Below are 14,219 nucleotides of genomic sequence, written 5' to 3'. Positions count from 1 at the left end.
CCTCAATCAACCATGATGTCACATTTCTTTTTTTCAAGCTGAAATTCTTTTCTCAACTAAAAAATAATTTTCCTGGGGCGCCTGGGTGGCTCAGTTGTTGAGTGTCTGCTTTCGGCTCAGGTCATGATCCCAGGGTCCTGGGATCGAGCCCCACATCGGGCTCCCTGCTCAGCGGGAAGCCTGCTTCTCCCTCTCCCACTCCCCCTGCTTGTGTTTCCTCTCTTGCTGTGTCTCTCTCTGTCAAAATGAATAGATAAAATCTTTTTAAAAAAATAAAAAATAATTTTCCTTTCAGCCCCTAACTGGTATACTACTGTCTAGAAACTCCTACTAGTGAATAGATATTGAGGCCTTATCTCTTACAGGACCAATTTTGGATCAGCACAGAAGGGAAGTGAAAGCACTGAAATCTCTCAAATTGTGAAGGGGAGCTTTGGCATTCAAAAAAAAAAAAAAAAAGAGGGGGCGCCTGGGTGGCTCAGTCGTTGAGCGTCTGCCTTTGGCTCAGGTCATGATCCCAGGGTCCTGGGATCGAGCCCCGCATTGGGCTCCCTGCTCAGCGGGAGGCCTGCTTCTCCCTCTCCCACTCCTCCTGCTTGTGTTCCCTCTCTCACTGTGTCTCTCTCTGTCAAATAAATAAATAAAATCTTAAAAAAAAAAAAAAGATAGAATATGAACGACTATTTAAAGCTTCTGCCCCAGTAGTTCCTGGTAAAAATACACAAATGTTTGGATCCTCATTATATTGAATTAAAATATTAATATTTTTGGAACATCTATTAAATCAGACATTGAAGAGGATAAAAAGATAAAGAAGACTAAGTTCCCCACTTGCAAGTAGTAGCATTCCAGGTAGGAGGAAGGAGATTCTCCGTCTGTTGCCTTAAATGCTAGAGCTGAAATAGAAACAAAGAGCTCCTGGCAAGTGGGACTAGGAAGCCCCCGTGAAAGAAGTGGTCTGTGATATAATAATACAAAAAAAAAAAAAAATCATTAATCGGTCAAAAAAAAAGGGGCCTGAGTTCAGGTCCTCATAAATGGATAGATGTCAATTCTGGGAAAATGGAGGAGGGGAGAAGACAAAGGCAAACACACTAAGAGAACTGGAAAAAGTGAGGCTTGGCTCCCCTGAAAACTCCTCGCTCCCGGGAGCTCGTAAGAGGTACACTCTACCTGTGTCCAAGCCCTCAACACCTCGAGCTCATTTCGCTTAGGAGAGCTCGGGGCGGCGGGGTTGGGCTCGTCGTCTCAGGAGATGCCCAGTAGAGGGCGCCGTAAGCTCGCGAGTCCTCAGGCTGACTTGGCCGCGGAGGCGGTGCGTCCGCGGCCCGGAGGCGGGGCCGCCGTGCTCACGTGACTTTCGCTCATGGCGGCGGCGGCGGCGGCAGCGGCGGCGCTCGGCGGCCGGAGCCGGATCCTGTAGCCGGGGTGTGGGCCCGCGTCAGTCCGTCCCTCTTTCGGCCCCCTCTCGTGTCTTCCGGAGTGTGGCTGGCGGAGCCCGGATGGCGGAGCGAGGCCTGGAGCCCGCGCCGGCCGCGGTGGCGGCGCTGCCGCCCGAAGTGCGGGCGCAGCTGGCGGAGCTGGAGCTGGAGCTCTCGGAGGGTAGGAGGCGGGCGGGGGAGCGAGCGCCCGGGCGCCGCTGCGGATCGCGGCGACAGGGAGAGCAGGTCCCCGCCGCGCGCCCTGCTGGCCGTGCGGGCGAGACGGGAGGAGGGTGCCGGAAATCTGGCCCGTGCTCTGAAGGGTCGTCTTCCCTGCTCTCGCACCCCATGAAGTGGGTTTCCCGTGGCGTTCGTTGTGTTCTCTGGGAAGGGGTTAAGCAGGGGCTTGCTTGGGGGAGAAGTCCTCCCCGGGCCCGGGCAGTTTCTGCACTCCCTGCCCCTCAAAACCCGAGACAAAGCTGCGCCCTCGCGCTCCTGCCCGGGCGTCTGGGCACGGTGGGGGGGGGGGGGAGGCTGCGAGCAGGGTGGCTGACAGCTTTCTCCTGTCCTCCTCTACCCTTTTCGAGGGGAGGGCCCCACGCCTGTTTCAGCTCCCCTCCCCCCCTTCAGAAAAAGAGAAAGATACATGGGAAATCCGCAGCATTTCTTCTTCCTCCTTCTTTAACAATACAAGATGCCTCCCCAGTGACAGGAGTGAGGGAGAAGCAGGGTGGGCCATTGAGGGTCCTAGGGAGATTAGAAGCAGTGGCTTTAACCCAGAGAGACACACACTGTGCTGCTTTCAGATCACCTTTGTCATAAGGGTTTTTTCCTGGTGCCTGTGTTGGGGGTGAATTTTCCGCATCTGATCACCTTTTGGAGTCTTTCAAGAGAGGAGGGTGGCTACCGGTTACATGCAAATCCTGGCCGGCATCCTCTTTGACAGTGGATTGGTACAAGGAGGGTTGGATTTGAGAATTAAAAAAATGGAATAAATCAAGCCTCTGTTATTAGAGAAGTCCCTTGGACAACAATGAGAGAAACGTTGCTCTGTTGTGAGCATGTGATCAGGCTTCTTGTGCAGTTGTGATCAGTTCTCCATAAAGTTCCTGTTTTTATCAGGGGCTGACTCTGAGACAAAAGCAGCATTTTCTACAAGCTTGATGTCAGTATTGTGGCGGTGTCCCCAGAGTTGCATATTTTTACCGAGTTCCTTGCCAAAGGCCCTCTTTGCCAGCATTTTTAAAGTGGATTAAATATTGTTGATTGGAAGAGAAGAATGTGACAAGTTCCCAGGAGAGTTCAGACTTTTTGTTTACTTATGGAGGCATTCTCTCCCCATCCCCCCGTTAATCCTTTACAATGAAAAACCAGAAGTAGATTTGAGTGTTATAAATCCTGTTGGGCATACAAGGAAATAATTATTTTTAATAACCCTGTTAGGTTTTCCCAATGTATAGGGAGGTGCTGTTTCCATTTGCACTTAATTACCAACATATTATTTTTCAATTAATCAGTTGGGAAGTTATTTTTTGGCCCATCCCCAGAATCTGCGGTGGTGGGTGAGTTGGTTTCTTTGAGGTATTTAGAGTATTACCATGGGTCCTGCCTCTCAAGATAACCTCATTCTTCTCCTATACTAAAACATTGTCATTAAATCTGTAATGACTTCCATTCACATCTGACTTTTAAAACAGTTTATAGTAACAAATCAGCTATATTTGATTAGCCAGCAAGAGAGAGGTTTGGCTGGATGTTTGTGTCAGAATGAGATTAAAAATAGGAGTTGATTGCTTTTGCACAGAGGGAAATCCTGGAAGCTCCTTATTCTTGGTATATCGGCTTCCAACTGATTATTGTTTACTTCTCTGAGTGTTTCTAGAAATGATTCTGAGGAACTCTTTCTAGGACTCACTGATTAGCTCACCTTTCTCTCCTTTAGAAAGGTGTGAAACTCCTACAAACTGTGGATGTCAAGCCTTCAGCATCGTTAAGGACAAATGTATGCTTTGCTTTCCCATGCAGGATTGCTTTGGGTGACATAGACTTAGTTTGAATTAGTTTCTTATAGATTCATGCTGGGTTGTCCTGTATTTCATCTCTTTTAGCAACGGACAACTGGAAGAAATAACAGTTGAAAAATCTTGGGCCTGCAGTGTCAGCATCTGGGCCATCTGTCTTTTTTCTCTTGCTTAAAAAGAAAGTACGGAGGGGGCGCCTGGGTGGCTCAGTCGTTAAGCGTCTGCCTTGGGCTCAGGTCATGATCCCAGGGTCCTGGGATGATCCCAGGGTCCTGGGATCGAGCCCCGCATCGGGCTCTCTACTCAGCGGGAAGCCTGCTCCTCCCTCTCCCACTCCCCCTGCTTGTGCTCCCTCTCTCGCTATGTCTCTCTCTGTCAAATAAATAAATAAAATCTTTAAAAAAATAAAATAAAGTACGGAGGATGCTTGACTGGAGAAATTAGGTAGACGTTTTTAGGAATTCAAGTGAAGTTAAAACAACCCACTAACCCCCAGATCTCCGGAGTGGTGTTACTTGTGATGTCTGTAGTATATTTTGAATGAATCTTTGCTTGTTTGTTTATTATACATTTTCTCTACAGCTGCTGCTCTGTTGACAGAAGTACTTTTTTTCCTTTCAAAAAATGTACTTCTAACTATGTGTTTATCATGGGTTGCTGGCTTTGGTGTACTCATTCTTTGATTTTATTCATTTTTTTTTTTTTCATGCAGGCCGTAGTTGGTCCTAATTATAGTGATAGTCTGAGCTGTGTGCTGTTAAAGAAATTTCTTTGCGCTTGTCTGCATTTTCGGCTGCAGGCTTTGGTCATAGCTCCACCACCTCTGTGCTGAAATGCAGGTTTGTGCCTCTGTGAGCCGTTTGCCGCAGAGCGCGTTGCAGAGCCCAGGGCTGTGTCTAGTGCTTCAGGCAGGTCACTGTGGACTTGGCCCTGAAAGCTCCTGCTTCTGCACCAAAAAGAAGAGGCTGCAGCTGTGCAGAGAAGCACTTAAAGTTGAAGTTACACGTAATCCGGAGCTCTTCTGTAGATGAATTGAATAGGTAGGAGGTTTCTACAAGTATTCCCATGGTGCATATTTTTTTCATAATTCAGATATATTATTGTGTTGTTATATGTTTGACAGGAAACTCTTTTGTCACTTTATTCACGAATTTTACTCAAGTGCATGCATATTAAGTAACACTAATGATGAGACTTACTTGTTTAAATCTGTCATATAATACATTGTATTTGTATAATGATCTTATACATTATGTCATCTGGGCTTCGCTGCAACTTTGTGATTAGGTAGAATAGATAGATATTATTACCATCGCTCACCTTTTCTTTTTTTTTTTTTTTAAAGATTTTATTTATTTATTTGAGAGAGAGAGAATGAGAGACAGAGAGCATGAGAGGGAGAAGGGTTAGAGGGAGAAGCAGACTCCCCGCTGAGCAGGGAGCCCGATGCGGGACTCGATCCCGGGACTCCAGGATCATGACCCGAGCCGAAGGCAGTCGCTTAACCAACTGAGCCACCCAGGCGCCCCATCGCTCACCTTTTCTTGTCCTTCTTTGTTTTGTTTTGTTTTGTTTTGTTTGTTTGTTTTAACAGAAGGGAAGACTTAGAAAGGTGAAGAGGCTAAGTGTTTTATCTAAAGTCGCTCATCTACTAAGTGCCATTATCCTAAGCTGCCGTGTAATTATGGCATCTGTTAACCATCAAATGATTTAAATATCTTTCTTGTTATGGCACAAGTTATTCTCATTTTTACTCTAAGGAAATGCTGTGTAACAGTTGTTTGCCACAATTCTAAATAGTTCCCTTGATTCTCTTTCTGAAGTCTCTTTCAAGTCTATCATTCACTTATTTGATTCAACAGACACTTATTTTGTGCCTACTGTGTGCGGGGGATACAGAGGTGAGCAGGGCACTGTGTCAGCCTTCAAGGAGCCCTGAGTCTAGAAGGGAAATCACACACAGACAGTACCAACCAGACAGTACAGGAGACCATGGTAGAGCTTTGTCCAGAGGCTGCCTTCCAAGAAAAGAGGAAGCTATCTGCTTTGTCGTTGTTGTGGAAAAGAAACAGCAGAGAACTCTAAATATAAGATTGGGCCGTGTGGCAGGTAGAGACGGCTGAGATTGAGCTTGTGCAGTTCAGTCCTGAGCGTGAAGGAAAGAAGGACATAAATCCCATACTTCTGTGGCTTGTTGGAAGAGCTCAAGTCTTTCAGTGTCCAAAGATGACAACTGGGAAGGTATTTAAGACAAAATAACACAGGAAGGGATTCTCCCTTTTCTTGTTTGAACACTTCTCTGAGCACAAACACAACAAACACAATCACATCCTCCCTTCCTCCTCTTCCATCACTCATCTTGGCAGCCCTGCAAGGCTGGTAGGGCCCACCTTGAAGGTGGAGGGATAAGAGAGGGCTCCTTGCCAGGAGTTGAAGGGAAAATCTTGAGGAGTGGGGAAGCAGTGGGGGAGTTGAAGAGGGAAAGGGATAGGTGCTGGCTAGAGATCATATTTCACAGTCTCTGAAGTGGGCAAGTAAAATTAAGGAGCCAGGAAACTGGCGAGTCCCTCCTGTTTAATCTACAGTGGGAAAGTGGTCCACTTTCCCCCAAATACAACACATGGTTTTGAATTCATAGGATATACATTTATCAGAAAAGTACGTGTAAGTAGTTGTCATACCTGTTGCTAGGGGTGGGAAGGAAAGCAGGGGTGTGGATTTTTAAATAACCAAAATGGGGCATTATCTAAGTGATCTTCTCCCTAAAACTTTCATGTATATATTTTTGGTGGGTCATACTCATCTTACGTTGGAACTCATCTTTAGGAATTGTGGTCAGAGCCCGTGGCACATTCCTTTGAAAATCTTCAGGGTGGCAAATTTTATTTGAGGGTGGAATTTCATTTTATAGGTTACTTGGAGTCAAGTAAAGAAAATCTGGTGATGTTCTTTTAGAGTCCAGACTAGTTGTGATTGAAAAAAATTAGAGTGATTATAAACTGATTTGCATTGTGACTGTCAAAAAAGTAGAGTGATGTAAACTGGTTTTGAGGGTAGTTCAGAAGACAAGTGACGAATTTGTTGGTAGAATGATTCAGCTTACTGTAAAGGATAGCACTTGTTTGGGCACTCTTGTTCTGATGTGTATTTTGAAAAATTATCGTTTGACAGCCCCATAGCATTGAACTGGATTTTTGAATGAAAGAAATCATTAAGGGGCTCCTGGGTGGCTCAGTTGGTGAGGCATCCGACTCTTGGTTTCTGCTCAGGTCATGATCTCGCGGTTGTGGGATCGAGCCCCGCGTCGGGCTTTGTGCTCAGTGCAGAGTCTGCTTCAGGTATTCTCTCTCTCTCCCTCCCGCTTACTCTCTCCCTTTCTCTCAAGTAAATAAAGTCTTAAAAAAAAAATCATTACCTCTTCATTCTTAGCCTGGCCCCTGGTGGCTACTTTCTTTCCTAGCCTGTGTAAGGATTAGCACCTCAGGGTGGAAAGTTCAGATGGTTGGCTAAAAAGGGCCCTCACACTATATTTGTATCATAATTTCTACGGTTCTCCCCCCCTCTCTCAAGAATGTTCTTTGAAGCACTCCTCCTGCTTGCCGTCCCACTGCTCTTCAAGAGTTAGCTCAAGTGCTAGCTTTTTTTAAATCAACCTAACCCTGACCACTATGAGCTCCCTCGCTTCAAACCTTACAGCATTAGAGTGTATGTCATTTTTGCCAACCAGTACATTTTCTAATTATTTAAATTGTTTTTCATTTCACCTCAGTGTAAGCTCCTACAGAGGTCATTCATACTTAAACTTCTTTAAGTAGCTCCCCAACTATTTCTTTCTTGTATTGTTCTAGGAGTACAATAAATTTTTGCTCACTTCAATTTGATGTAAAGTGAAACATGAAGTCCCTGTCTTGGGATTTGATTTTGGTATGAGGCAGGGTTGTGTAACCATTTGAGCACAGGTTTTGGCATCTGGTGGGCCTTGGTCCCATTCCTGGCCTGTCACTTAGCTCTGTGACCTTGAACAGACTGTCTACCCTCCCTCTTTTTAACTTCTTCAGTTGTTAAAGGAATGACAATGTCATTGGAGTTGTAAGGTTGAAAACGAGCTGACTGAAGTGTGTGGCCTGCAGTAATTGGCTTGGTGCATGTAATCTTTATTGTTTCTGATAGTGAATGGATGCATGGTGACTTGGCTGTTTTTAGTATCTCGTGTTACTTAGCAGAATATGGTTGTATATGAAGTGATGAATGGAATCAATTTGTGCACGTATTTTTTAAAAGAAAGACCTCACTGCACCATCAGTTGCTCCTGTCGGCACCCTCTACCCTTGGTTTAACACATGTTGGGTCACTGCAGGCAGTTGACTAGAGCAGAGCAGAGTAGCTGGTTTGTTTCATACAGACATGTGGTGTGAGTACATTTCCGAGGCAGTAGGTTCTGGTAAATGGCTTTGAAATTTAAGCGTAGTTTCTGAGACTCAGGCATCTACCAGTTATGAAAAGGCACATGTGGGTGCTTAGAACCTTCAGATAGTTTTTATCTCTTCCTTTTCTTAGTCCTCCGTTTGTCTTTAGTGAACAAATCCTTTCAGTTCCTCCTTCAAAAGTTTTCTTGCGTCCTCTTTTTTTTGAGTTGTGTTTACCACCAGCCTTGTCTGGTCCTCTATCTTTAGACCCAAGCGTCTGACTTTTGTCTCCCTTGAGCTCTAGGTTGATCTTTCGTCTTTTAAAGATACTGCTTTTTTATAAAGCCATTTTTAAATCCAGGACTCTTGTCACTCATTGTCTTTAAATTCTAAGTTTTCTAAAAAGCAGGGATGGTCTCCTATATCTCTTATCCCTAGAGTCTAAGTTAGTGCTATTGTATACCTCAAATAGTCCCATCTCTTTTGGTGATTGATCATACTCTAGAGGTTTAAGTGAGAGTTTTTCATATCTTTGTGTTTATAATGAATTGGTTGTTTGCTTTCCCTGTGGATGCTCATCTATAAACAAGATCACTTCTGAAAGGCAGTTTCTTTGGATTCATGAGTTGGCTTCAGTGGACCTGGAAACTCTGAAATCATGTGCAGAATTTTGAGTGTGAGTGCTGATGTGTCTTTTTAGGGAGCAGAATCTATTCCTTTCATCATTTTCTTAAAGAGGACTATGAAGCAAAGCTAAGAACCATTCTTATGAGCTTGCTTGTAAGGAAAGCTGAACTCCCTCCACTTCCCTCCTCAGCACTCTGAGCCTTATCTGAACCAGGTCCCACCCTATTCCCTTTCCTCCTTTTCTCAGAGGAAGAAATATCCCCTTGCCTGTTCTGTGGTTTATCCATCTCAGTCCCATTCCTTCTCTTCTGTGATCTTGACGTCTTACTTCATTGATTGATCTATTCATTCATAGTCTTCATTCATAGTCTTTTTGTCTTTGTCTCTCTCTCTCTCATCTTCAGCCTCTCAGTTAACACTTGGCTCTCGGTTCCTTCCCTTCAGCCTATAAATATATATGCTGAAATTTCTCCCAACTTAAAAAAAGCAGCTTCCCACAGTTTTGTGTTGGAGTCCGCTTGCTCTTGTGTGCGTGCGTTCTCTCCCTCTCACAGATCCTAGAAGGTGTAGTTTACATTTCCTTTCCTTTGCTCACTCCTTGGTCCATTGCTTCTGCTTATCAAGCCTCCAAACCAACCGTCTCCAAGGCCATCAGTGACTTCTAATTTCAGACTGAAAAGTACCCACTGGATACAGTATCTTTCTCTGCAGCATTGGATATGGTGAATAGCTATCTTTATAAAACCCTCTCCTTCCTTAGCTTTTATGGCGTCATTTCCTTCTGGTGCCTTTTTCTTCTTATGCTCTCTCTTGAGCTTTTTTGGGCTTCCTTCTGATACAAGTGTTCCTGCTAGCTGTCATTAGCCTTCATCCCACTTCACATAAACTTGCTGAGTAATCTCATCCGTGCCCAGGGCATTAGCCATCTTGGCTGTGAGATGGCTTCCTGGTCTGTGTCTTCATTAGGCCTGACTCTGAGCCCTCTGCCCCAGACATCCCATTGGTTCCCCGACACTGGTAACTTAATAAGTCCAACACCGTACTCCTTATTTCAGCCCACTCCACAGAACCCTACTTCGGAATGTCCACTTACTCAGGTCAAACACTTGGGGGTCATCCTTAACTTCTGATAGTCACTAAGTCCAGTTGATTCTTCTTCCTCCCCTCCATCCATGCTGTTTTGGTCTTAGTCCAGGCTCTTGTTTTTTTTTTTTTAAGATTCCATTTATTTATTTCAGAGAGAGAGAGCAGCGAGCACCACCTGGGGGAAAGGAGAGGCAGAGGGAGAGGGAGAAACACACTCCCTACTGAGCAGGGAGCTGGATGCGGGGCTCAATCCCAGGACCCCAGGATCATGACCTGAGCTGAAGACAGACGCTTAACTGACTGAGCCACCCAGGCGCCCCTGGTCTTTGTTCAGGCCCTTATCAACCTCTCACTGAGATTATTATAGTAGTCTCCTAACTTATCCATCTACCTCCAGTCCCTTCCCAGACCCTTCTCCCTCCAGTCTATCCTTCTCTATTCTGTGATGGAATGATCATTCTAAAACACAGATCTAATTGTGTCTTCTCCCTTGTTTAAAATTATTCATTGGTTTACCCCATCCACAGGATAAAATGCAAGCATCCTTTGCGTAGCAAGACCTGCTTGCCTTTGTAGCCTCATTTCCTGTGTCTTCCATGATTTTCTCCCCTCTCTAGCCGTGCCTAGCTACTTGCACTACTGTGCTTTTTCACTTCCATGCCTTTGTACACGTTGCCTTTCTCTGAGAAATGCCCATTCTGGCACATTCTTCCCCCTTTTCTGCCTGGTTTACTTCTGTTCCACTCAATTTCCTGTAAGAAGCCAGCCTTTAGGAAGTTAAGATCTCTGTATAAGGAGCTATCTATTATTGAGTGCTTATTATGTAGCAGGCCCTGTGCTTAGCTCTTCATATGCCCTAACTGGCCAGTAAGTAGGTGCTGAATAAATAGCTCCTATTATCATGATGAGAGAACTGGGCCTGCAGAAATCACCTGAAATGGAGAGGAATGCAGTGTGTGCCAGATCTGGCCCTATACCCTGATCTTTCCCTTTCTCCCTGCCAGTGACAATTACATTCTGAAATGAATGGCAAAGGGATCAGAACAGTGGACTTAACAGTCATTTAGAATTTTTTTTTTTTTTTTTTTTTAAGATTCCATTTATTTGTTTGAGAGAGAGCAGCGAGCACCAGCTAGGAGAGGCAGAGGGAGAGGGAGAAACACACTCCCTACTGTGTTTGCTGCTTACTGTGGGACCTCAGGCAGGTCTTTGAAATGTGTTTCTCATCTTACAGCTGCTGAAGATAAGTGTGGGATTTCCATTTTGTAGAGACTTGTTAAAGAACGTGCAGTCTGAGGCTACAGTGTGCTGGGGTGGGAACCCAAGTCTGCTTGGCTCCAAACCCCATGGGTTTCCACACTGCCATCTGCCTCTGTCACCCTGAATCATGTTTCAAGTTGTTTCTGCAAAATTCTTCTCCATCCTAACTACTGGTCCCCACTTTTCTTAGACTACACCTTCTGTCTTTGGAGTTTTTGAGGTGGGGCTCCCTGGAGGGAAAAGGATGGGAATGTTCTGTCCTATTCTCAGAGAATAGATGTGAAATTAATTTTTCTTCCTTGAATTGAGGTGAGGATGATCAGAAGCTGAAAAGGGGAAACCCAAGAGGAAAATATTTTGGATGCTTCACAGGACAGTCCTAAATGAAAATCCACAGGTCTGGTGTCTTTGAAAGATCCTTGGTTGCATTGGACTTGAGCTTCTGGACTGTAGAGAGGATTGTGGTTACATTCTGGTTCAGAAAGAGTTTTTAGTGCTTAGGATATTTAATGTTTAAGTTTAAAGTTAATGTATAAGTTAATGTAGGTATTTTTGTAAATGACATATACTTTAGTTGATTTTTTCTTGGAGTTATTTCTTGTTTTTGAAGGAATAATGCTCTAATATCTTTATTTTTAGAGGACTGTTGCTTTCATGATAAATTAAAGCACCTGTAGGGTTTGTTTGTTTGTTTCTAAGAACTTTGGATTATGTTGTTTCAAGTTACTCATAGCCTGGAACTTGTGGGGTTTTTTTTGTTTTGTTTTAAGTCTACCAAATATTTATTTATTTATTATTATTTTTTTATTTAACATATAATGTTATTTGTTTCAGGCGTACAGGTTTTATTCATCAGTCTGGAACTTGTGGGTTTTAACTCAGGTCAGGCATGCATGCATTATGGTGTTGATCAGTCTTGTCCCTGAATCTCCTTTTTAAAAATGAACCCAGCAGGAATTACTAGGTAGAAGCTTCTGATAGTTTCTTGTTTAGTAAATCTGTGACTGAGGCAAACAGGCTATCTTCAATTTTTCTTTAGTGAGGTATAATTGACATACAGCATTATGTTAGTTTCAGGTGTACGACATAAGGCTTTGATGTTTGTATATATTGTAAAATGATCACCATAATAAGTATTAATTTTTGTCACCGTATGTAATTACAAAAAGTTTTTTTTTCTTTCTTAAAATTTTAAAGAGTTGCCATTCTTACATTATTGGATTTCCTTTCTGGCTTGGAGAAACTTTCATTCTTAAATTGAACGTGTAGAAAAAGCATCAGTCTGAATTTTCCTCCCATAGTTCTTTGCTTGTTTTTCTTCAAGGACCAAGGGAGGTACTGGAAGATGAACTTCCTGTTAAAAACACCAACTTCCTCATTTGTTCGTTATCTAAGCTCTGATCTCTCATGTTACCCCTGTGTTTTATCTATTTTTCAAATGATCTCAAACTTAGGAAGTTAACATTTACATACCTATTCTTACCTCCTTTTGTAAGCTGCTTGAGGACAGCATGCAGCATCCTTCAGCATGTGTATTTTCAATACCTATTCAATCAGTGAATGAATCTAGACTCCGTCATCATCCTCCCTGTCTATTCTTATTTTCTTACTAGTCTCTGACAGACTCTTCTATTATAGTAAGACTGGTTTCCTCACTCTTTTTCCTGACAGACCCATTCCTATCTTTCTTTCTTTACAATGACTATTTTCTTTGTCAGGACTGCCTTTTCTCCTATTAAAATTTCCCCATATTCCAGGGCCCAGCTGATGTTCCCTTGATCATGAAACCAACTGACTGCTTTCATTCATATTAATCTCTTCTATTTTTAGACCATTGTATTCAGTAACAGAGTTTAACACTTAACTGACCACTATTATTTGTTTCCATTATTTTTGCCTCCTTAGTTGGACTTTACATTTTGTGAGTGTAATGGCAAGGTCTTCTACCTTTTGGAACTCGTAAGCTCAATATATCAGTATATCAGTAAAGGTGTATTGAACACATTTATTTACACGATCTATTGAGAGGGTGAGAGCTGCGTAGAAGGCAGATTCCCTGCTTTCAGAAAGGAGCTTTCAATCTAGTAACTTCTCTACAAATAGCTGTTTGGATTTTAAAAATATTAATTTAAGTAATTGTCTTTTAAGCACATAGAAGCATTTTTTATTTTTAAGATTTTATTTATTTGTTTATTTGACAGAGAGAGAAAGAGAGTGCATAAGCAGGGGGAGCAACAAGCAGAGGGAGAAGCAGGCTCCCCACTGAGCAGGGAGTCTGACATGGGGCTCGATCCCAGGACTCTGGGATCATGACCTGAGCTGAAGGCAGACGCTTAACTGACTGAGCCAACCAGACCCCCCAAAGCATTCTGTTTTCTGCTGGAGTGATAAGGTAGCATTTAAAAATCCCATTTGAAATGATTCTGGGAAGATGGCAGTTTGCGCACATCTCTACTGCCCTCTTTTTTAAACTCAGTTTAAGTAAAATAACAATTTCAAAGCTTAGAACAAGAACACCAAGAGTTAGAGTGGGAACTCACGAAGATTAAGGACTTGGAAATTAGATTCAGGAAACCTAAAATGCATATGATAAAATTTTAGAAGGATGGGGTGCCTGGGTGGCTCAGTTAGTTGGGCGTCCAACTCTTGGCTTTGGCTCAGGTCATGATCTTAGGGTCGTGAGATCGAGCCCCACATTAGGTTCCACACTCAGCGGGGAGTCTGCTTTTCTCTCTCTTTCTCCTTTTTCCTCTGCCCCTCCCCCCACATGCATGTGCTCTCTCTCTCTGTCTCTTAAATAAGTCTTTTTTTAAAAAATGAAATTTTAGAAGGAGAAATAAGTGATAGAAGAAAAATGCCCTGAGCTGAAAAAAGGTTGCAAATGGAAAAACACTGCAGATTTGAATGGGTTCACCATGTTCCAGGCGAGACTGATGAGAAATGGCATAAACATAGGCATATTCTGATAAAATTCCTGAATTCAGTGATAAAGAAAAAAAAAATCTTACAAGCTCCCAGATAGAAGGATAAAGTTAAAACAGCAACAACAAAATAGGCTGTTGTCATTTGCAATACTGCAACTTTGATGATGGTGTAAGAAACATCTACTGATTAGAGAAGAGGTCTCTGCTCTAAAGAATCCTGTATGCAGTCTAGATATTATTCACCCTTTAGGCAAAAGAAAGCTCTGTGTGAGTGTGTGAAGATTCAAAGATTGTATCACCCACAGACTCCAATCTAAGCAGTATACTCTAATCAAACAGATACTGCAAAACAGAGACCCCAAGATAGGAGGAAGAAAGGAAACGGTGGATATTGGACTTTGAAACATATGTATATATGTGTTTTATATATATATATATATATATGATATATATGTATATATCATATATATATAT

The 14,219-nt window shown here is 43.0% G+C and overlaps 1 protein-coding gene across 1 annotated transcript in view; it reads left to right on the top strand.

The window, feature by feature from the left end:
• Positions 1-1,404: 1,404 nt before the first annotated feature.
• Positions 1,405-14,219, top strand: part of DIP2B (disco interacting protein 2 homolog B) — a 224,352-nt gene continuing 211,537 nt past the window's right edge. The window contains exon 1 of the mRNA XM_044915421.1: positions 1,405-1,602. Coding sequence (XP_044771356.1) covers positions 1,503-1,602 — 100 coding nt within the window. The 5' untranslated portion in view covers positions 1,405-1,502. The remainder of the gene's footprint in view (positions 1,603-14,219) is intronic.

Source organism: Neomonachus schauinslandi, chromosome 5 (assembly GCF_002201575.2).
Source record: "Neomonachus schauinslandi chromosome 5, ASM220157v2, whole genome shotgun sequence".
Lineage (NCBI taxonomy): Eukaryota > Metazoa > Chordata > Mammalia > Carnivora > Phocidae > Neomonachus > Neomonachus schauinslandi.
Note: the sequence above shows the minus strand (reverse complement) of the source record. Positions and strands in the feature narration are given on the sequence as shown.